This window comes from Cricetulus griseus, chromosome 10, assembly GCF_003668045.3.
Source record: "Cricetulus griseus strain 17A/GY chromosome 10, alternate assembly CriGri-PICRH-1.0, whole genome shotgun sequence".
In the NCBI taxonomy this organism is placed as follows: Eukaryota; Metazoa; Chordata; class Mammalia; order Rodentia; family Cricetidae; genus Cricetulus; species Cricetulus griseus.
In genome coordinates, this window is record NC_048603.1 from 14,268,531 (window position 1) to 14,293,236 (window position 24,706).

Genomic DNA, 24,706 nt, shown 5'->3' on the forward strand with positions numbered 1-24,706 from the left:
CAGACACAGACACAGACACACACACACACACACAGACACACTCATGACTCTTCTGAACTGCGTATCACTGCTGGATGAGTCAGGACACACATTACCATTCTCCCAAGGCCTGTAACCACCCATGTGAGGAAAAACCCACCAGGGTCAGCACTGATTCAGTCTCCGGGGTGAGTTCTTGACAAGACAACACCCACCCACCCTGGCTTTTACACAGGGACAGACTGTGCCCTAAGCCCTGTCTGTGTGTGTGGTGTGCCAGGATGGAGAGATACCTCGCTTTATGTTTTCTTCTTTAATCTGCTTGGATGGGGCTGGACCAAACTCATCTTCCATGGGTCTGAACATCCGTTTAACCAGGACACTGCTGCTGGAGAAGACAAGCAGAAACGGTTAAGTACAGCAAAGAGCATCACCAGTTCTCTGGCCGTCCTGTGTGCCCCTGATGGTCTCTTGGAGCACAGTAGGACACAAGGCAGGCCACCTTAGCAGATCTCTGTTGGGGACTGTCCCGACTTCCCACAGTTCTCTCCCTTCCCTAGCTGCCAAAGTAAGAGGTCCAATGCACTCTTTCCCTCTTCCTCCTGGAAGATGGTGGTGCTGAGCCCTGAACACTCTGGGTCAGCTCTGATAATTCTACATTTGCCTCCAAAGTCCCTGTGCGTTGCAGACCAGCTAAGGAAAGGGAAGGACGGTCGGAGGAAGAGAAATTAGAAGACAAATCAGAAAAGTGGAGATTAGACATTCTTCTAGTCTCAGGAATGTGGATGCAGATCTGTGGAAAACACTAACTCCTCCAGGGATTGTTTAAGCGGCCCAAGGAGCAGTGTCTGGCAGATCACTTAGAATTCTTAGCACAGGAACTCTGAGGTCAGACCACCGTGACTGATTTAAAAACCCCTGCTTTATAGTTTTTGACTATACATATTTGGACACATCTCTCACCTTCCCTGGGCCTCAGCCTCCTTATCTTTAGAAGGAAACTGCCCACATAGAGATGACAATATTTGAGGAACTAGAAATATTAATTACGCCGAGTTGATCACTACACACATTATGTACATTGTCAAATGATCACGCCGTGCTCTATAAATGAGTACAAATACGATTCAAAATTAATTAACTTAAATTAAATTAATTATTAAATTAATTAATTAAAATTAATTAATTTAATAAAATTTAAAAGAAGGCTGGAGAGGTGGCTTGGCAGTAAAGATTGTATACCGCTCTTGTAGAAGACCTGAGTTTAGTTCCGGGCATCCATGTCAGTCAGCTCAGGCTTCTGTAACTCCAGGTCTAAGGGATCTTCCATGAACGCCTGCACTCAGGTGCACACACCCACACGCAACAGACACACATGATTTAAAGTAAGAAAAAATTAAAAAAAAAAATTAGAGGATGCTCAAGAGAATTCAGTGAGTGTCGGGGGACTCACAAGGCCCTGGGACTCAGGGCTTGCACCAGCGAAGCTCTAGATGAAGATAGAAGATGCTAAGAACCTCAGGCTGGAGAGACTTGAGGGCAAGAAGTATGGGAAAGACTAGATTTTCCATCCAGAGCAAACGGTTCAACTACCACTTGGTCTTGGTTTGGGAGATGGACATGCACTCACTCCAGTCTTGCAAACAGCACAAATCTCTGAGACTCCTGAGTGGACTTCCTGCCCCCAGAGAGCTAGCTCCTCATCACTTCCCAAGTGAGGTTAGTAGAAACCCAAGGGTTATCAAAGCCCATGGCACACTCACTACGTGTGGACAGTCCAAAACCATCCCTATTCATGCTAGTATCCCAAAGGGCGTAGGAGCCAATCAGATTCCTTCATACAAGTTCAGGCTTCACAAAGCCCACTCCTCCTCCTCCTTGCCCTCGTAGGTCTCATGAGCAGTCTGAGAGCCAGCCTGTGTCCACAATGACAGAAGGCTCAAGTGTTAAAACGGCCTTACATATGGTAATTCAGCTAACAGGGAAAAAGGCTATAGCACGTGACACCTTCGGGGTAACCAACTCATGACAGGGTTACCCAAGAACCTGAGACCGTGGTGAGGACAGAGAATGAAGTCCAGAACCAGCAATGCCTTATTTTATTCCCCTCTATGTCAAACAATGAAAACAGCTGAGGAAAATCTAAAACTCAAGTCCCAGCTGAGGACAGCAATAAACATCAGGGCTCTTTCTGTCTTGTCCTGGATGCTTTGTCAAAAAAGCAGGTCCTAGCACTCTGTCTTGGAACTGGAGTGACCATGAACTTAGGACTTGAAGATTTTTTTTTAATTATTTATTTTATATACAAGTACTCTATCTGCATGTATGCCTTTATGCCAGAAGAGGGCATCAGATCCCACTGTACATGGTTGTGAGGCACCATGTGGGTGCTGGGGATTGAACCTCTGGAAGAGCAGCCGGTGTTCTTAACCCCTGAGCTCTCTCTCCAGCCCCATAGTAGTTTGTTTTGTTAGATTTTTCTTTCTTTCTTTTTTAAAGATTTATTTATCATGTATACAGTGCACTCCAGAAGAAGGCACCAGATCTCGTTACAGATGAGATTTTTTTTTTTTTAAAGGGGGAAAACTTCACTCACATAGCAGCCAAGGGCCATTAAGCTAATAACTGGTAAATGGTCTGAGATATTACCAGACACCTTCTCATGCTTTGTAAGAGTCAAGCTACTTCACCAAGCAAGATTCATTTTCATTTTTCCAGTTCAGCCGACCTGAGAACACCTTTTATTCCAAGCCACAGCAGACTTTGTCATTAAAATAGTATCTCAGATAAACCACATTTCTCTTGGGAGGCCAAGTACACCACTTCCCTACACTATCAAATCTATAAACCCAGGAGCGGTTGGTAAGTTTTCTGTGTTCCGAATCCACTGGTTTTGTTTATTTTCAAATCAGAACCAAACAAGGCAGCTATGACTCGCTCACTCTCCAATAAAAAGAGCACAGGGTGCAGGTCTTGTGTTGCCCAGGACAGTGACACTGTGTGATATTTTTCAAAGATCAGAGAGCAATGGAACCGTGTTGTCTCTGACGTCTTCTCCATTCCACTGGCCATCAGGTAGAAAAACTCAGGGCCAGCAGCATTTTCAGCCATGGGCAAGTGGAATTTCCTTCCATCCGAAGGAAAACAAGACCCTTGACATCAACAAACAAAACTAAGATTCATCAGAAAAGTAAGTGTTACGTCTGAAGCCAGATTAGGGATTGGAACAAGGTACCTAGGTCTTATGGTAAAAACTTCTAGAGAGGAGGGAGCCAAGTCCTCCGCAGCACTGCTGGGGAGTTTAGCAGCTTCTTACATAGTGGAACAGGAGGCTAAGTCAGAGTCACAGAGTGAGGAGCTCAGCCTGATCCTAGTCCTGACGGCAGCTGTGAGGATGCTACTGAAGACGGTACCCTCTCAGGGCTAGATCAGTGAACACACCTGGTAGCCTCAGAGCTCAGAGATCTGTCTTCTCTGCCAGGAGTGTTCATGAGATGAAAACAAGGCCATGTCTTGGTGAAGGCCAGAAAACCACACAGTAGGATCTGCCACCCACTCCCACCCCGTGTGTTCTCCACAGCCACAGATCAAGATTTGAGGAGATGGAGTAAGGGAGGCTCAATGGCTGGCTACAGGTGAGTGCTCGGAATTAGGGGTAGGCACTGGCTCAACACCCCCACTTCCCCGGCCACTATCACGTGCCAGCTAGAGGCTGAAGGAGTTTCCTGACTTCTCAGAGCCCCTTTCCTCATCGTCAATGGCAGATATGAAAATACCACACATAAAGCATTCAGTACACAGCCAAGGAATCCACACAGCAATAGCCACATGCCTGCCATGCATTAACGAAAGGCACCAGGGCTGCTCATATTGCTCCATGTATAAAAATGCATAAAAGACATATAAAAGATGTATAAAAGTGCAGGTCAGGGTCTCAGAATGGATGCCTGGGCAACAGCACAGGGCATTCTGACTGAGAGGCTGTGCCAGTGGAGTTATAGGCAGGTCACTGGCTACTTAACCATAGTCAGCTTGCAGAGGACAGGCTGAAATGAGACTGCGGTCTACACGGTGGGAGCACGGTCACTTCACACTCCCCTAAGTTTGCCCATGAACTTTATCTCAGGCATATTAATTACTAAGTGAATGCTAAGTGCTCAGGGATCTAAGAGATAGCCTCCTACAACATTCTCAGGACAGATCCAGGAAAACCAAATATGCCAGGGACCGTGAGGCCAGATGAGGTTTCATGCAAACAAACCGTAGTCCAGGGGATGGACCTGGGTTTTCTGAGCTCAGAGCCAACGTTCTTTTCACGACGCCATGTTGACCCTTATAAAATATGTGATTAAGAGATTAGAACCCCAATCATTTCTGTTTGTCCTAACCACTGAAATTTGATTATTTCTGTCTCAAGATAGAGAGAGAGAGAGAGAGAGAGAGAGAGAGAGAGAGAGAGAGAGAGAGAGAACAAACTAATTGTTTTGTTTTTTTGAGATAGGAGCTTTACCTTGTTCACTAGGTTGGCCTCAAACTTTTGCCCTTCCCGCCTCAGCTACCTGATTTCTGGGATTGCAGGCATCACAAGCCTCTATGCGTGGCTTTCTAATTGATACTTAGAGAATTTACAACTGATTTTAGGAGATTCGATCCTGGGCAAAGTCCCCGCCCTAAGCAGCTTGAGGACCATTTAATTAATTAACTCCTTTGCAATTCTCTGCCTTTGAGATGGAAGGTGGCAAGCTTTCTCTGAAAAGGTCCCAACGACAAATACTTAGGCTTTTCAGATTCCTGTTGTAACCAATCAGCTCTGCTACTGTTCCACCAATGGACCCCACACATAAAGGGAACTAATATGTCCCAGGAAAACATTTCTGGGGGGACTCAGGAGCACCTCATTTCACGCGTCGTGGCACTGGATGTCAGTCTTCATGGGAGGTTTTTAAACTATTGAAAACCATTCTTAGTCTGTAGCCTATTTAAAATCAGCCACTGGGGCTGGGTGTGGTGGCGCCTGCCTTTAATTCCAGCACTCAGGAGGAAGCTGCACGTGCGTCTCAGTGAGTTTGAGGCCAGCCTGGTCTACATAGAGTATCCAGGCCAGCCAGGGCTACACAGTGAGACCCTTGTCCATCAATGCAACACCACCCACACCAAAAGATCTGGCCCTCAGTCTGTCACTTGCCAACTTCTGCTCAAACAACGGAGTCAGCAGTATCTGCAACACTCCCTTCCCCAACCCTGAAGTGTCTTAAACAGAATGAGGAAGAAAGCCTAGGTCTGACTATGGGTGGGGAGAAAATAATCTTGGGTTGTTAGTTACATACAACTAATGCAAACAACGAGCATGAAATAGATATTGAGGAATGAGTGTAATTTGAACTTGCTGTAAGAGAAAAACATAGTATCCAGCTTATAAGAGGGGAGTTCCCCCGAACATGTTTGTCCTGAAAACCAAGTTTCCAAAGACCAGAAAAGCTTTAGTGGTTGAGTTGGAGAGAGCTGGCTCTGAGGTTAAGGGTGCTGGCTCCTCTTCCAGGACCTGGGTTTGATTCCCACATAGGAAAAAGTTCACAATCATCTGTGACTCCAGTTCCAGGGATCCAACATGCCCTTCTGGCCTCCGTGGGCACCCAGCACTCAACGGGTACATAAACACGCACAGGGGCAAAATACCCATACACATTTCTTGTTTATCTATTTATTTTTTGCCCCCCCCACAAGGGTAATTAAGAAATTTTAACTAAGATCAGTTGCAAGGAGGAAAGGAAGTTTGAACGCTGAGGAAGGGAAAGTCTTATCCAGAGAGTAGACCAAGAGCCAACGGACAGAAGTTACTAGCTGTTCAATAGATACAGAACTTGCTTGCTTATCTCAAGTGTGTATATTTGGAGTGAGAGACCCTGAGGAGATTTGTGAAGCACACTTGCTATTAGGTGTGTCTGTGAGGGTGTTTCCAGAAAGAATTAATTAACTGGAGCAGAGCATGGCACAAAGGGGGCATTTGGTCACTAGCAGAGACATTCTCCTTTTGTTTCCAGGACACGAGAGAGAACAACTTCCGCCCCCTGCTCTGCAGACCCAAATGGAATGGAGCCAGCACGGTTAGTTGCTCCAAAAACCATGAGCCAAAGTGCACTTTCCCTCCTTTAAGTTCTAAAAGCCAAAACCATCCAGCCTTCAGAAACAACATGAGCAGAGAACATTGTGTCACAGGGAACATACTAGCATTGTATCACAGGGAACATTGTATCACAGGGAACATACTCACCGAAAGCAAAGACGGCTCAACACCTACCTACAGGCGTAACTACAGCCTTGAAAAGTGTTGTCTCAATGGCTTTAGAACAGCCTTTTTGTGGCTGCATACTTCTGAGTATGTCAAACGAATTAAAGATAGAAAGCACACTGAAGACTTAGCTGCCCCTGAAAATCTCCAGGTGGTCACATGTTCTCGGCAAAGAGGGAGAGCATCTCGTCCCTGTTACACAGAGACAAAAGGGGAAGGCGCTGGGAGACAACCTCTTCTCTAAAGCCCACGGGACAGCAAACAGATTCTCAACCTGCTCGGTCCCCGTCAAAGTGGACAATCTGTAGCGAAAGGCCTCGGGAGCTGTCTTTGCTCTCAGGCTCTCAGCTAGATCCTGTGTTGGGGTCAACAATGTGACCCCAAAGAAAGATTCCAGCAAATGGTGCCCAAGATGGGTCACTTTTATCGCAAGGAGATCACAGGAAGGAAGGAGAGCAGGAAGAAGAGTGTGCAGGGAGAAAGGGTGGCCCCTTGGCAGTTAAGTCACGACACATGGAAAGTCCCCGCCTCCCACGCAGGGTGGCCCAGGGCCAGAAGGTGCACGGCCACCCATACAAACGTTACGTGTTTAGAATGAAATGACTCGTGTCTTACCCTTCTCGTTCATCGTCTGTGTTGTAATACACCTGTCGGGGGACACAATAGGCACACATAAGACCAGGAATGGTACAAACTGTCTCTCAAGAAGAAGAAAGATACATTTGACTAACAATGTCCTCTCTCTCACTCTCTCTCTCTCTCTCTCTCTCTCTGTGTGTGTGTGTGTGTGTGTGTGTGTGTGTGTGTGTGTGTGTCTAAGGAAATGTAGCCTCCTCACATTCTCCCTTGCGATAATGTTTAGATTTTATAAAGTAAACTCAGAAACGTCACTCTTTCTAGCTAAAGCTAGTCTGGGGTAACCAGATTACTCTGCCCTTCTGCCAAACGTTGCCCCCGATGTTAAGAAAATCCATTATTGAAATCTAAACACATGGTTTGGAAAGGCTGCGCTAGCTCCATTGATGGGCTGGCTCTGGACGTCACGCTACCAGAAGAAGGTAGACAGGTGAACCATAGCGGCAACAGGGCCTCTGTGTTTGCTCCCCAAAGGGGTCTGGCCTTCCCTGGATTCCCATAGCCACAGAAATGTAAGATCTTAAAGAAACAAATGGCTAACTGAGGTGCCTATTTAACCAGCAGCAGACGCTGGCCAGTGCTCCCAGCATCCCTCAGTACCTATGGCTCTGCCCAGCACTTCTCAGCCTGCACCCCACCCTAAACCTCTCCCTCCCAGGGGAGGGCGAAGGGCTTCCCATCCCCCAGTCTGATCCCTATATAACAGCCATTTTGGCAATGTGGTTCTCTTGGCCTGTTAGCCTGGGTTGTATCTGTTGGTTGAAGACTCCTCTCTGGCTCTCCCTCTCCCTCTCTCCTCTCATGGTCTGCTGGCCATATTCAGCCTGGCCTCTTCTCTCTGCCTGTTTTCTCCCTTACGCTTACAGTAAAAGTCTTCTCCATGCTACTTTAGAACTGGTCACGTCCCCTCTTTTCACTTCAGGTTTTTTCATTCATTAGCCATCTTGAGACTGTAAAGGTCACCCTGGCAAAAGGAAGATCCCCCAAGGACAAGTGTCTTTAAGAGAGCTCAGTGTTGAGCACAATCAGAATTAAAGAAATTTCAAAGCCTCCTGCTGGGCAGCGGTGGCACGCACAGAGGCAGATGCAGAGACAAGCGAGTCTCTGTGAGTTCAAAGCCAGCGTGGTCTACAGAGGGAGTTCCAAGACAGCCAGGGCTACACAGAGAAAAACCCTGTCTCAAACCTCCCCCACCCCCACCCCCAAAAAAAGAAGAAGCAAAGAAAATGGGAAGCCTCTTTCTGAACTGATGGGGCAGGGTACAGGGTCTGTTTGGAAGTGTAGCCTCTTGCCCCTGTTACTTCTAAAGCTTAACAGTGAGCCTTTGGGGAATTGTATCTGTGTGCTGTGGAGACATTTGTGTTTGGGTGGACAAGAATAGCCAAGTCAGTATAGGACATCCATGTAATCTCTTCGAATGCTGTCACTGTGGCTGGGAATGGGCAGGCTACTCCCTTCCCATATCCTCTCAGAGGCTTCCAGTAGCACTGGGAGTGGGGGTGGGGTGTGTGCCAATCCCAGGCCTAGGTGTATAACAGCTACCTGAAATGCCCCAGGTTGAATCATTCTAGCCATCAGCTTGGATATGTATAAGAACTCTTTTGTTCTGATTTTTTTTTATGACTTTTGCTATATTGGATTTTGTTTCTTCTTAAACAGTAGGCCATAAATGTTAACACTGTGTTCTCACCACCTCAAAATTCAGTGTGACATTCTTCTGCCTCTCAGGGACCTCCTTAGTAGCATCTAGCTCTTCCCAGAAAGCAACCTTTAAAAGCTCCAGCTAGCCAATGTCCTGTCCTTCTGCTATGCAAAGCGATTGACAACAGGCTGCTCACAGGACAGCCAGGACCTCTAGGCAGGATCCCTTCTGACTCTCTCACTCAGAATCCAGAGTCACAGGGAACCCAAAGGTACTGTGAATGGGGCTCAGGCCAAGCAGTACCAAGCCGCTAGGCCGCTTTGGTGAGGATGACAAACTCTAAAAGGTCACACATCTCCTCAGAGTCTGCCTTGGGTATGACACTGAGGGGATGAGTGAGATTGTCAGGCCAGCCAGGCTGGGGCACTATCTTCCTAAAGATTCTGAGAGATCTTGCCAAGGGACTACGTCAGGCTGTCAGGGTGATAATCAGAGACGTGACAAGCAGCAGGACAGTCTAACTCATTTACTGCCCTTCTGGAAGATATGGGGACCTCACTTCATGTGAAGTACAGCTACATGCTTGGGAGCTTTTTTAAAAAAGAAAAAGAAAAAAAAAAATGGCCAGAAGGGCTGGAGAGGGGACTCAGTTGTTGAGAGCACTGACTGCTCTTCCAGAGATCCTGAGTTCAATTCCCAGCAACCACATGGCGGCTCACAACTGTCTGTAATTCCAAGATCTGACACCCTCACACAGACATGCATGCAGGCAAAACGTCGATGTACATAATATAAGAATAAATAAATTTTTAAAAATCTCAGTTAGTGTGGCCAAAAACAGATCTGGTGGGTGCTAAGAAACCTCTTTTCTCCACACAGTTAAGCAACCTTAAGGAAGAAAGGAGTGTGTGTGTGTGTGGGGGGGGGCTCAGCCATCAATTAACATACGAGGCCAGTGGGCAGCTCAATTAGTGGCTTCGGAGCACAGGGCACAGACACACTGGTACCCTAATTTTGTTTTTAATCGAGCAACATCGTAACTAGCTCTCCTGTGGATACGCAGTTCTCATCATTAAACTTGTAGCATCCGCATAACGAAACTGTCACCATGACCCAACTATTATTGAACATTTGTTTGGTTTTAAGTCCTTCATTTCATTTGGAGGCATAACCATAGGACTTAGTTTTATGAAGGAAGATCTAACATATGTTTTTTCATCATTCAGATGACAAATTGATCTATACAGTCAATGAGAGCTATTAATTTACTAAGAAAAAAAAATTGTTGACAGGGTCTCAATTTCTCCCCGCTGGGTTGGTGTGGGACGTTATTGATGCAGTTTTACTTCTCACCACTAGGTGGCGATATGCGCCCTGATAGAGTCAGCTACGTGCAGGAAAACACAACTTCTTCCAGGCAGGTGATTAGCTTTCTCCTGTTGCTCTGTCAACAATTTTCTTTGTTTGCCTTAGTCAGTATTCTCTCCCGAGCACCAGCAAGGGCGCGCCGGGCGACAGGAGGGTGTGAGCATGGGTCTTACCTGTCCAGTCCTCTGCAGGTTTGCAAAGTGGACATCTGGGATGAACAGTACCGGCTGCGAGTGCAGGTCCGGCATGGTTTTGAAGTAGGTGATGTCACTCTTCTTCTGTAAAGGTAAGGCGGCCAACTTCCCATCAGAGGCTGCGTGCAAACACAAAGCCGGTGAACAGGGTTCCGTGTGTCTGAGAAGTCTCGGCTATCAATCCGCCTTAGCCAAAATCCACGACATGACAAGGCTTTCAATAAACAGACCCAATAAACAAAACAGAAACTGTGGGCTCCTAGAAAGTACTGTGTGTGGATGGAAGGCTTCTCACCTCCTGCTGCACGCCCTGAGTCCTGAGCTTAAGACGCCTGCTTGCTTGCCTATGAATGACACCCCACCCACGCACCCAGTCTCTTCTGCCAGGGCAAAGCAGGCCATGTCTTAGACTAGCTTTGCACCTTCCCCTGTAGCCTGCTTCCTTCTGTCTGTCTTCTCAAAGGACCCAGCTGGCTGCAGTCTCCCCTTAGCAGTCTGGGCAGGGGGTGGGGGTGACTCACAGTTGTTGCACTGCGTTTGGGAGGCCTGGCCCTTCCCTTTCTTCCTGTTCTGCTTTCTCTCTTCATCACGGATTTTTCTTTCTGCTCCCTGAGAGGGAAAACAGAGACCAAGCGGGGTATGTTCTCAGAGCGTGCAAGGATATTGACAGACAGACAGACAGACAGACAGACAGACAGACACACACACACAGGCACATGTGCTCTCTCTCTCTGTCTGTCTCTCTCTCTCTTACACACACACACACACACACACACACCATAAAAATGGGAAACTAAACAAGGAAAGGAGGCCAGGAAGCCTCAGCTCCCTCCTGCAAGTGCAACCCTCCGGTCTACATGCTACACACTGACCTGTGAGAGATGCCAGCGACCCAGCTTGCCTCCTAGCCCTGTCTCAGGCCTATTTTATGAACTTGAGCTTCGAATCCATGTGGAAAGAACCAGCTTAGTTTTCTAGCTCAGTGTCACTCTAACAGAATGGCCTAGGCACTGGCACACTGGGTCCTAGGCACAGACAGCTTTCAGATGCATATGACCCGCTCTGTGCAAGTTTTTCTCTGCTTACGGTTATGAACTTTAAAAATAATCACCACAGGAAGAAATAAAGGCATGCTCTTCTCTGAGGTGTAGCCACACAAAGGTGAGGGATCACTCTGCACACGGGAGCATCAATGTCGCCCTACATGCTTGAACACGGTGTTCATACCACACAGAAGCGTGCACCCACTTCCTTCGGCACGCCTGCTGTTCGTAATCGGGCTTTCTTATTGGCCAAACTCAAGGCCACTTACTAAGCCTTATCCTGCTTCACTAGCTGACCAGCCGTCCCTCACGGCCGGCATGATTTGCTGTTCATTTTTCTTGTTGGCTGCTTGTTAGCTTATTTCCCTCCTCTCATGATCCCAAGGTGGTTTCCTCTTGCTTTCTTTCTTCCGGCTTCGGGAGAACTCACCAGCACCGTGTATTCACAGCGCCCTAGACAGTGACATTCGTGGGACATCCAGGCCTAAGTTTCTTCCCAAGGTCTCGGTCCATATTAATAATAGCCCCCCCCCAACCCCAAGTAGCTATTTAAGAGACAGTGTCATAGAAAGCACCGGGCAACCTCCAACCTTTAGAAATGGCCTGAAACTATCACAGACAAAACAGTCTTGATATAAAATGCACTCCCTCCAGAGCAAGCAAGAAACGAAGGAAGGAAGGAAGGAAGAAAATATTACATAAACTGGGCATTGGTGGCACACACCTTTAATCCCAGCACTCGGGAGGCAGAGGCAGGTGGACCTCTGTGAATTCGAGGCCAGCCTGGTCTACAGAGTGAGTGCCAGGACAGACAGCTCTGAGCTCTCCAGGAGTTGACTTTACCCTCACCAGTTTCCCCCAGAACATGACTTCTCCCTGGAACAGAACTTTACTGTGTAACTTCTCATGGAAAACAACATGACAATATTCGGTCTGTTTGCTCACACCCATCAACTCGGGCCTGCAGAATGTGCCGTCCCACACTTCTCTGCTCTGCAGTGAGCACCTTGTGCAATCTCTCTTTTGTAAAGCAGCTCCATTATTCGCCCTCTAAGCAGCTGGTATCACACGGGTCTTCAAATGATCCATGCTGCCCTTACAGTTGGGTCAATCTCTTACAGGGGTCCACTTACACTTGGGCGATCTCTTGTACTGACCCTCAGAGTTTACATTTTGTTACTGTAACTATTATGTCTCTCCTATAGTATCAGGAGATGAGAGCACTATGTGCGCTGAGTGTGTAAGAACTGATGAACTTAATTTTGTAGGTGTGATTGCTGTTCCCAAAAGTCTAGGTGAGGCCCCAGGCAACACATCAAATGTCAGGATTACACTGATGTATTCTAAGATAGTATCCACACCCTGTGACTGTTCTAGATCTGTCATTTCAGCTGTGTATTCGACCAAAGCACAGACGCTCCCCTTGTTCCAGACCAGAGAGTTCATGTCTGAAGTAAAGCCTTTAACACCGGTGACATCATGAGGCTGATCCCTCATGATTCCTGTGCCCTTATTGAAGGGACCAGCTCCCCATTTTGGCAGCCATAACAGCTGAACATGTGCTTGTCTGACCTTGTCTTAGTCACTAAGGTCAGATGCCTGCCTCGTGGCAAGGAACCAATCAGAAGTTAGCTGGTAGTGCTATGCTTTACGGCTCTGGGTGTGCTTTACGGACAAGTGCACAGCAATGACGCGCAGAGCATAGCAACCACCCTGGGAGGGCCTATGGGCCATAACAACCAGTTGACCAATCAACACAGGGCAAGCCCTCCAAGCCTGGAGGCACACCAATCCTGAGCCTGTGCGTACCCCTAGACACTCCCCTTACGCTGCCCTACAAGATCTCTATGCAGCCAGTTCAAGCTGTCTTTTCTAGCCATCCACCATGGCTGTGGGTGAAAGACCCGAGCTAACACGGGGTTAACTCGTTAAACAACAATAAAGCCTCATGCAGTTTGCATCAACCTTTCGAATCTGCCTGGTGATTGGGGTGAGCGAGGTCCTGGGCTGAGATCCTGGAGGCCTGAGCTTTCTAGGGGTCTAACATTATGAAGAGACACAAAGCACAGGAGAGCTCTTATCTTTCTGTCCCATGTGAGGACAAGGTAAGAAGGGGGCAGGCAGCAAGCAAAATGACCCTCACAGGAACCCCACTCCTCAGTCGTGGGTCTCAAATCCCCAGAACTGTAAAGGGTAAGCTTCTGATGCTCACACCACCTAGCCCATGGTATTTTGTTTTAGTGATCTGAGCACTAAGCCGTAGGGCAACACCAGTCATTAAATGAATGGTAGAAATGGCAGTCTGAAAACAGAAGCCAAAACAAAGGGCAGTGGGCGGGTGACTCCTTACATATCTAACAGGACTTGAGAACGAGAGACTTCCACTTGCATGTGATCGAGAAATGATTCTTTAGTCACCGCTAGTCAAGGAACAGTGACAAGGGAGGAACGCCGTTAAAAGCGACACCTAGTCCTAACAACAGGCTGTCATCTGACAGGCTGTCATCTCGGCTCACCTTGTCACAGAAGACCTTGATTTGACAGTACGCTCTGTGGATGGGTTTGTTGCTGCGGTTGTTATAGCTGTATGTGTCGATCTGAATCATCAAAGGGAGTCCTTTCACGCCCTTTTGGGAGGAGAAGTCTGTACTCAAGCAATTCACTGTGATGAAAATCTGGGGGGAGAAAAAGAAGAAAGTTCACAAACCACTGTACAGCGGATCTCCGGGGAGGTACCAGCAGCCGTGTGAAGAATGAGAACTCCTGCGTGGACCCATGGGGACAGCTGGCAGATATCCAGCACTTTCCCACAGAAACCTAGTGGATATACAGATGTACATTATACGACTGTAAACTTCTTTTCTTCAAGACCGGAGTCCCTGTGTAACCCTGGCTGTCCTGAAACTCTGTAGACCAGGCTGGCCTCGAACTCAGAGTTCCACCTGCCTCTGCCTCCCAAATGCTGGGATTAAAGGCGTGCGTCACCACTTCCTGGCAAGAAAAGTCATCTTAAAAAAAATTAAAACAGCCCGGCATTGGTGGCACAAGCCTTTAATGCCAGCACTCAGGAGGCAGAGGCAGACAGATCTCTGTAAGTTCGAGGCCAGCCTGGTCTCCAGAGCGAGTGCCAGGATAGGCTCCAAAGCTACACAGAGAAACCCTGTCTCGAAAAAAAAAAACAAAAACAAACAACAACAACAACAACAAAAAGCCAAGCCAGGCGGTGGTGGCACACACCTTTAATCTTAACACTCAGGAAACAGAGGCAGATGGAACACTTAAGTTTAAGGACAGCCCTGCCTACAGAGTGAGTTCCAGGACAGCCAGGTCACAAAAAGAAACCCTGTATCAATAAATAAATAGATAGATAGATGGTGATAGATAGATAGTGATACATACACAAATAAATAGACTGTAAACTCCTAAACAATTTGGTTTCATATTTGACTTTGAAATGGACAATCCAAATAGCCTTCTAGAAAGTACACCAAAGCGTTATTCTCTTAGTCATAAATGAGTTAAGTAAAACATTGTTTTCTCAATGTGTCAAAATTGTCACTTCTAGAGCTGGAGAGATGACTCAGCTGCTCTTGCAGAGGACCCAGGTTCAAGTTCCCAGGACCCACATGGTGATGGCTCACAATTGTAACTCCAGTTCTAGGGGATCTGACACCAACTTCTGGTCTCTTGTTAGCCGAAGTGGTGGCACACACCTGTAAACCCAGTCAGTCTCCTGCATGCGTATGGTACGCATACATGCACTCAGGAACACACACACACACACACACACACACTCACACACACACACACACAACACACACACACACACACACACACACACACACACACACACAGAGAGAAATTACATTAACTCTTAATTTAAAAAAGTTGTTACTTCTAACCGGGTTTTGGTGGCGCACTCCTTTAATCCCAGCACTCAGGAGGCAGAGGCAGGTGGATCTCTGTGAGTTCGAGGCCAGCCTGGTCTCCAGAGCAAGTTCCAGGACAGCCTCCAAAGATACACAGAGAAACCCTGTCTCAAAAAACCAGAAAAAAATCAAAAGTTGTCACTTCTAATAGTATAACTTTCCCTAGCCTCTGACCTGCAAGATAAAAAAAAAAATGAAAGATTAAATTAGAAAAAAACACAACTCTTTAATCCAACAGGTTGAAAACTGGTTATGTTTGTATAAAACTTTCCTCCTTGACTGTCAAGTATAGGGTCTGGAATAATTTTCTATCATTTAATTTTACTGGCACCTTGTAAGGAATAGACACTCACTAAGCAATAGATACCTGACTTAATTCGCAGAGAGCCCAGTAGATTGAGAGTCAAAAGCCAAGACTTCAGCCCATTTTCTAGCATTAGACTGATAAGGGACCTTAGACAAGCCATTGATATTTTCAGCTTTCAATGTTCCCTTTAAAGCATCCTCTCCCTGCAGAAGAAAACCTAAATATTAATCTATTCCATGTGTGTGGAAAAGTACAGGAGCTGGCAAAGACAGGAAACAAAGTGGAGCAACAGCCTCTTCAACCGCCTCCAGCTGGCAGAAAGTAATGGTGACACAGACAGACAGACAGACAGACAGGCAGGCAGGCAGGCAGACAGACAGACACACATACACACACACACAGAGACACACACACACACAGACACACACACACACACACACACACAGAGAGAGAGAGAGAGAGAGAGAGAGAGAGATCCTCTCATAGCTTGTAGGGAATACAATAGAAAAACTTTTAAAAACATTCAAACAAACAAACAAAAAACCCAAAGCAAAACAACATACAATAGAAATGACATGCGCTCAACAGGGCAGAAGCTCTAACCAATCTTTTGTTCTGTTTAACAGAACAAATAAAAACAAGTTTCATTATAAAGGATTGGTAGAGATAGCCTGATGAGTGTAAATGGTGAGCTAACTAGGCTAAAATGACCCTCATTCTACACGATAGTGGGTCACAGTCAAAAGATGCCGTTTGTCATAGTTTGGATCTGCAGTTCGCCCCAGATACTCGGTGTGAGTGCTATCTGAGGCTGGGTAACCCAGGAGGTGGCCTGGCTGGGAACTAGGTCTCTGTGCCTTTGAAGATTATAGCCAGCCCCTGGCTGTTGGCACACTCTCTGCCTCCCAGGCCACCTTGATGTGACCAGCTCTGCTCCACTCTCCAGCCATGAGGCCTCCCAGCCACAATGGACAGAAGCCTTCTGAAACCCAGAGGAGAGAGAGAAACAAAACAGCTCTCTTCCGGCAAGCTGTTTCCCATTGGGGGTTCTGGTCTCGGTAACACAAAAGGAACTGACACACCATTTGAAGATGATTCTCAGCCAGGGCTACACAGAGAAACCCTGTCTCAGAAAACAAAAACAAAACAAACAACCAAAATTCCCCACAGTGATTCTTGTGAGGATGAGTGAAAAACACTGAAGTCACTTGGGAAACCAGGACATATATTAGTATGTATAAGACAACTTTTCAAAAGTTTTGTCCCCTGGGCTTCTGTCAAAGCCTGGGCCTTTGTGCTCCTTCGAGAGTGCCCTGCAGGAAGACAAAGACCTTAGATTTCTGCCTAAGCATCGCTTGGCTGTGTTAAGCCCCACAGACTTGGGTAATTTACACCACCAGGCAACCAATTTCCAGTGCTTTGCCACTTTGCACACCTTATCTTTTTGTCTGTGACCACCTAATCTTAGGTGCCTTAGCAAAGCACTGGGACAGTTGACAAGTTTCAATGAGGTGCTAATTACAACAACTCTGCGTGCAGGCTCCCGCCCCTCCTGCCACCACCTGAAAAAACAAACACTCTAGATTTTTTCTGTCTCCTCATCCAATGCAGGTGCTTTAAGAGACATTGGATGTGTGTTTAAGAACTAAATCGGGGTGTGTGTGTTGGGGGGGTGCTGAAGAGATGGTTTAGAAGTTAAGAGTACTGGCTCTTCTTTCAGAGGTCCCAGCAACCACTTGGTGGCTCACAACCATCTGTAATGAGATCTGGTGTCCTCTTCTGGCCTGCAGGCATACAGAACACTGTATACATAAGAAATAAATAAATTTTAAAAGAAGAAGAAGAAGAAGAAGAAGAAGAAGAAGAAGAAGAAGAAGAAGAAGAAGAAGAAGAAGAAGAAGAAGAACTGAAGGTTCCCCTGTTTCTTTGGTTTGGAGACAAAGAGTCCTCCTCTGTAGCCCAAGGTCACCTGGAACTTGGGACTTGCTGTTTAGACCAGGCTGGTGTTAAACTTGTGGTGATCCTCTTTGATTTAGCCTCTTTAGAGCTAGGATTTACTGCCACCCTGCTCAACAAGAATGAATAATTTTAGCTCCTTTACACACAAACACAGGCACACACAAAAGTGCCCACACACACACACACACACACACACACACACACACACACACACACAGGAAGGGTAAGGGTAACTGTATAAAGTTAATGCATACATGTTAATTTCCTTACCTTATTCTTTATATAGACCTTGTAATATCATGTTATACATCTTAAATATACAATAGATGTTTATATATTTAGTATATGTTCATTTCTTCAGTCTATAAGAATTCATGGAAGCACACATTGGAACAAATAGTGTTGGACAAATTAGAAATAGGGACAAACACAGACACACAAATACGTACACACAAAAGAAAAAGAAATAGACACAGAAGCCAAGTCTACCTCACCGAGGTGTGGGGGGGGGGGAGTAACAAGAAAGCAGCATACGGTGGCCAGAGAGAGGTGTGAGCAGAGGCTCCAGGCACACAGAACCAAGTCCTTCCCCAGGAGGATGCTAGTGAAGCCATAGGAACACAAGCTTGAGAGGAGCCTCACAAAGTCTAAGGAATGGGTTTGGGGTGGAGGTGGGGGGGTGAGATCAAGTGAAGACAAAAATGCCTGAGAGTTGGGCACTCCTAAGAAAGACTACTGCAGACAGGTTGCTTCCAGAATAGAAGCATGCAGTCCCCAAGAGTCACAGTAACAGGAAGCGCTACCTCCAGCCTTGGCGAGGCCCTAAATGGCAGACGGATTTTATTTAACACTCACTCGGGCAGCAAAAGCTTTCAGACGTCTCAAGTGTCCTGAGGCTGAGCTAGCACAAACATATAAGCTATGGCCCTGCAACCAAGGAGGGCAGGGGTGAGGTGGGGTGAAAGAGGGTGTGGCGGTGCCCTAGGGATTACAATGGCTTCATTGACCATTGATCTGCGGTCAGGAAAGAGGCGTCCTTTTCCGGGGACACTCGACTTCTTTTATTGCTGGCAATGGGGCGATCTTGGCCAGAATGTAGTTTGGTGTCAACAAGTCAAATCTTCTATCTGCTGAACTGTGTGGTTGTCCTTGATTCTGGCCGTGTGTTTCAGAGATCTTCCTGGTGGCGGCTGTAATCCTGGGCACCTCAATCCTGACTCATTATATTATTATTATTATTATTATTATTATTATTATTATTATTATTATTATATTCCCACTACACCAAAAGGTCTACCTAGTAGAAGAGAAGCTAATGTCCTGGTGGATTGGGCTCCATTCATGGCTGGGTCACTAACTTACATGCCCATGGCTCACTGTGGGTCTATATGATAGGCAGGAAGAAATGCTAATTACGGCCGGTGGGCTCCAAGTCTAAGAGAGCTGGAGCAATAGATCATGACTGTTTACAAGGACTGCTTAAGTAGCCTGGTCGTCTACAGCCCACGAGATGCTCACTGGCAATGGACTACAATAAATAGACTCAGCCGTCCTTGGAGCAGCTATAAAAACCAGTCACCCAGGACACAAGGTCCTTAAAAGCCAATGGAGTTCCATGGGGAGACATTTAGACTCAGTGCTCTTAAAATAGAAAGGGTCTCCACAGAAGGCCCGGTGTGGCTCAGATTCGAGGCATCCGGATCCCCTAAAAGGTAAAGGGCAGGAGTTTGCCTTCTGTGTAGCCCTGCGCTGGCTGACATCTCCCTGGTCCTCGGAGCAGGCAGGATGCGATGCTCTCTCTCCTCAGCACTGCTTCCCTCCCCTGCTGGCGAACCCCTTGGCAAGCAGCTGGCAGTGCCTGGCGGCAGCCATCTTAGCCTGGCTGTGCCACACTCAAAATCCAAATGGTTGAACTTTAACCGAAGCGGGGGTGGGGAGGGCATGGAAGGCCTAGGAACTGATAAGCATTCATTTGCTTCTTTCATCTTGCAAACCCAACCATGTCCCTGCTCCTCGGGCAGCAGGCAAACACGGGCCCCATCTTCTGGGAAATTCGCCTACAAGGAACTCGGTGTAGATGTGTTACAGAGGTCTGAGGAGGTATGATGACTTCACCCGTCGGATGCTCGTCCAAATGTCAAGCACGGAAAGTTCTTTGTAACTTCATCAGGAGCTCGGGGCCATGCAGAGAGCAGATGGACCAGACAGACCTCTGAGTTATACACCGGGCGATTGCGAGGCCTCTGCTCCCAAAAAGCACTTGCCAATCGTCATGTGTGCCATTCTGCTTACACAAGCACACTTTTCCCTTCCCGGGAAAACGAATTAAATCGTGTGCATTCGGGCAATTAATAGGATTTCAATTTCCTCACATGTTCAGAGTGAATCAGATAACTCCTGAATGTGCCTAAGACACCTTCCCCTGAGAGAGCAGCCCAGTGGCTTGTGACTTTTCAGAAATAAAATCATTTGTCACACGTGAACAAAGACTCCTGTTTTGTGACCTCTAGCACAAAAGCAACTCTGTAGAGGTCTCAAACTCAGCCGTGCACCAAGCACATGTATTAAAATAAATACACTCAAGCCGGGTGGTAGTGGCACACACCTTTAACCCCAGCACTCGGGAAGAAGAGACAGGTGGATCTCTGTGAGTTCGAGGTCAGCCTGTTCTATAGCACAAGTTCCACGACAGGCTCCAGAGCTAAAGAGAAAAAAAACTCTGCCTCAAAAAAACATAGATAGATAGATAGATAGATAGATAGATAGATAGATAGATAGAAATAAACACACTCACTCCGGTGAGCTTCAAGCCATTGCTAACCTCCACTGAGCTTCCAGGGTTTTTCCAGTCAAACAATTGACTTTTAATTGATTTAGAAAGCAACTCGAGATTTAAAAGAAACCCTCACATCCATGATTCATTCAACAGCGTGGGTTTGTTTGACTTCATGAATTCTGCAATGCCTGAATGTATCCCCTAATACTCTGGATCCTACGGAATTCGCCTAAGGATTCACACAGGCGTTAGCCCCAAAATCATAGGCACCAGGCGTGCACCGAGAAACGGGTTTAACTTCAGAACCCATTTTAGTTTTCAGAAGTGTTATGTAAATACGCAAGTGTGCGGCTGCCAACCCCTCTGCTCTGCTCCTCCTCCTCCCGCCCCTCCCCCGCTCTTCCTTCGCCTCCTGCTCCTGTTCCTCCTTTTTTCTTTTCCTGGACAGGGTCCCACTATGTGGCTCTAGCTGTCCTAGAACTCGCTCTGTAGACCAAGCTGGCCTGAACTCCCAGAGATCCTCCTGCCTCTGCCTGCAGAGTGCCGGGATTAGTCTTTCTTCTTACTAAACACCTTTAGATAACGTCCATACATTTTGTCATTTATCTTCGATGAGACTGTACTTGAGTGCAGATGGAGTGACAAACTGAGACAGGCAGAAAGAGGAAGAGTCAACTCTAGTACAATGTTAGGGAGCCAGATGGGAGCAAAAGACACAGTGTGAGATGTGGAACTTGGGTGTCCGTCATTCGCTTCACGCTGTGACTGGTCCAACAGTTATTAAATGTCACCCTTCTGTGTTGACCTTGCGCTGAGGTGAGGATAGCAAGACCAGACACCCTCCCCCCCCCACACACACACACACACTCCTGCTCTCAGGGAGCTTGCTGTTTCTCGTTGAGGATTTTCTGAAACCTCAGATAGTCCAGCCTTTGTAGGTATGATTACTGTATTTCTCTATTTTTTGTTTTACCTCTCGTTCTCACAATGCATCTCTTTTCTGCACATGGTAGTGGTATGTCTGAATACACACTCTCAAATCCACCATGGCTTCCCTGATTTTCCACCACCTGTGGGTTTGTTGTGGTTCTTTACAGAGCACATCAGACCGGGTCCATTTCGGGACCGCTGTACTCCGCTGTCCTTGCAGACACACACAGCGGCTGCCTTCCTCTTTCAGGTTTTGGTTCAACGCTAACTCTTCAGACAGACCAGCTCTTCAGACTCTTCAGGGACCCAGCTATGGCCTCCCAGAGTCCCTCCCAGGCAGAAATATGCTCTATCAAGTTTCTCTTCTCTATTTTCTTCATATACTTATTGTTTGGATTTAATCTGCTGTTTGCCGTTCAGCGTTCCATTACCTGCATGCCCCATGATGGCGAAAAGCCCGAAAGTAGGGCTCTTTGTCTGCCTCAAGTTAGCTGCATTATGCCAGGCTTAGGTTCCTCAGCAAATGTTTACCCAATGAGCTAAGAGAACATAAATTATTTTTCTGAATATGCTTTTTCCCCTTTTATGCGCAATCTTGCTTTCATAAGTTGACTTAAGTAGTGGGAAGTGTCGGGATTGCAAGGAGGGTTCGCTGCTCTGAGCCCACACATGCTCTGAAGTCATCTGACCGCTTGTCTGTGTGTCCATCTGTCTATCTACATATGAGGTATCAGCACCCCTAAGTAAAGCACCAACTAATAGTCAGCATGATTGTCTGTCTGTCTGTCTATCGGTCTACCTCCACATCCACACATGCTTACACCCTATGAAAGAGCTACAAAAAGATGTATGGTGAGCCCGGAGTGCCTAAAACAGCAGGCCAGGCTCCCTCCCCAACACCCGGGGGTGGGGGTGGGTAGTGCTCATTCCCAGGTTTAGTCCTAGTCAGTGCAAGCATAACTAGACACCAAGTAGAACAACACAGACCATCCATGCTGTGAGAATTTGGAGAGAAGGAAAGAGCTTAACTGGGAAGTCCCCTGTAGGAACCATGGGATAAGAGAGGTTAAAGGGGAAACAATGGTCGGGGGGAGACAGAGTGTCTATGAGAGGGGCAGGAAGGGGGAGAGGACTGAGGAGAGGCACAGCAACTCATGGAATCAGCAATGGAGCTGCCCTGGGGCCAAGTGTGTGTCGTGGGCCAAGTAGGATGAGTAGAACAGGGGCCACAGAACCAAGTTAGAGAGGCTCGGTGAGAGCCTGAGAAAAGACTGAGAAAAGTCACAGGGTTTGGCAAAGGGAGGGCCCACACCCCTTCCAGAGTAGGTGAGACTAGTGTTAAAAATGCAGGACTCCCCTCCTGGGCAGGCTGATAGGGAGAGGACACAGGCCCAGCAGAGAACAGGGAACATTAGCTCACGAGGCCTAGAGGAGACTTCCAAGCTAAAACCTCCCACGCAGGCATTAAGCAGCACTGACCTAAGGTGAAGGGTTTTCCAGAAGAAGCCAGCTTTCTCTACAGCTGAGAGCAAGATGAAATTCAAAAACAGGAGAGGGAGGGAGGAGGGAGGGAGAGGGAGGGAGGGAGGGAGGGAGGGAAGGAAGGAAGGAAGGAAGGAAGGAAGGAAGGAAGGAAGGAAGGAAGGAAGGAAGGAAGTCTCAACCAGCCCTCCTGCATTCAGACCTGGTCTTTTAAGTAGCTCCAACAATTCCCACATTGGTGCTGTGGTATTTAAATGACGTCATACTTTTTAAACTGGGAAGGGCTACATGGGAAAATCTGAGGTGTTTCCCCACCAGGGCAACAACACGGTGCTGCCCACAGCCAGCCTTCCTGCTCATCTCTGCTTTAACTGCACACACTCAGACCAAGAGCCCAGTCAACCAGGCCACCCCTGTCCACTGGCCAGGTAGTCCCTGTGCACTCTCTAACCCCCACCTCTTCCCCACTCTCGCACAAGCTCTTTCCCACAGGACACACCTCCTCCTGGCCAGATTCTCTCTCAGGGAGTTTGTGAAGGCCACCTTAGATGACTCCAATGTGGATCAGTTTAAGGTCTCATTAATAACATTAAACCAAGGTAAAGTTTATTCTTAAAACATCAAATCTACTTCAGCACAGATTTTTGCTAGATGGATATCTGGATCAGAGGCCTCCACTAGTCTTCAAATTGCCCCGTTCAGCTCTGCCACCTGGCAGATCTTGCATAGCAGTGCATTGGGGTGGGGGAGCGTCTGTCATGAGAATTTGAATGTAGACAGAAAGACTCATTCACTTCTTAGTGGTTTTGTTTCCTTGTTCTCTCTCTCTCTCTCTCTCTCTCTCTCTCTCTCTCTGGAAGAGCTTCATGTATGCATTCCTGGCTTCTGTGATGCCGGAGATTGAAACCAGGGCTTTGTACACGCTAGGCAAGCAGCCTTCCAAGGTGGTCACATCCCCAGATCTTTTTTTTTTTTTTCTTTTCCAGACAGGGTTTCTCTGTGTAGCTTTGGAGCCTATCCTGGCACTCGCTCTGTAGACCAGGCTGGTCTCAAACTCACAGAGATCCTCCTGCCTCTGCCTCCCAAGTGCTGGGATTAAAGGCGTGCGCCACCAACGCCCTGCCTAAAACTTACACTTGTAATGCTTGAACCTGATAGGAAATTCAAAAGGCGCAAAAGGAAAAGCTGCACGCTTTCTGCCTCCTTTGCTCCCCAGCTACGCATTTCAACACGCCAAGCACATTCCTGTCCTGTTCTGCACGTGGCAGCAGAGAACACACGCAGTCTCGATTCACACTTCTCCTACTGAGTGATGAGATCTAATAATTCTGTCCTTTGCATGACAATTTCTCCCCATTAGGCTGCTTCCAGCTTTTAATTCATAAGCAATGCCACCAGACATGGTGACAGCTATAATTTATTGCTTATAAATTAAGCTACATCTTTTGTGCAGGTTTCGCCCACAAAAATGCTCACAGGAATATAAATTCGACACTGAAGTTGCTTTCTTCAGCTGAAAGTGGGGCTTTCTCCGTAGCATCTTCCCAGGCACGAGTTTTCAAATCTGAGCTCCCTTCCACCACTAGGAAGTCTTATTAAAACTCCTGTTTTGGGGCTCCCACCCCAGCCTGGGGGGAGGTCCAGGTGTGCGGTCTAACAGATCCCCAGACTCACTCAGCCTGCTTGCCTGGTTCTTTCTCCTCCTGCCTCTCCTCTTTCCTCTCAATCCATCCTTACAAAAGACTGTTGCCTTCTGGGCTCCACAGACCCTGCTCTTGAACCTTCTGATCTCTGAGCATCCTTTCGACATCAGGCATGCTCACCTCTCTAATCCCTAAGATGTGGCAGATCACCTCCTACACACACACACACACACACACACACACACACACACACCTTCCCTGATCCCACAGAAGGCAGAACGGGCATCCTCTGTCTACTATGAAATACAGGACAAGGGTTGAGGAACGGAGGAGAGAAAATCTGGAAAAATATCAGTAGTGAGTTGATCTAGGTTTTGGGTGTGTGTCATTAGCCACATTATTCTAATTTCTCATCTAAATTTCTAAAATAAAAAAAAATACAGAAGCAATGACAGAAGAAAGAAGGGAAGGGAAGGGGAGGGGAGGGATGGGGAGAGGAGGGGAGGGGAGGGGAGGGAAGAGACGAGCC

The 24,706-nt window shown here is 47.2% G+C and overlaps 1 protein-coding gene across 1 annotated transcript in view; it reads right to left on the reverse strand.

Moving 5' to 3' along the window:
* Positions 1-24,706, reverse strand: part of Grhl2 (grainyhead like transcription factor 2) — an 84,976-nt gene that overhangs the window by 8,791 nt on the left and 51,479 nt on the right. Inside the window, exons 9-13 of the mRNA XM_027431486.2 lie at positions 13,668-13,826; positions 10,630-10,717; positions 10,088-10,227; positions 6,884-6,915; positions 273-367 (exon numbers count right to left, since the gene is read on the reverse strand). Of these exons, the coding sequence (XP_027287287.1) occupies positions 273-367; positions 6,884-6,915; positions 10,088-10,227; positions 10,630-10,717; positions 13,668-13,826 (514 nt within the window). The remainder of the gene's footprint in view (positions 1-272; positions 368-6,883; positions 6,916-10,087; positions 10,228-10,629; positions 10,718-13,667; positions 13,827-24,706) is intronic.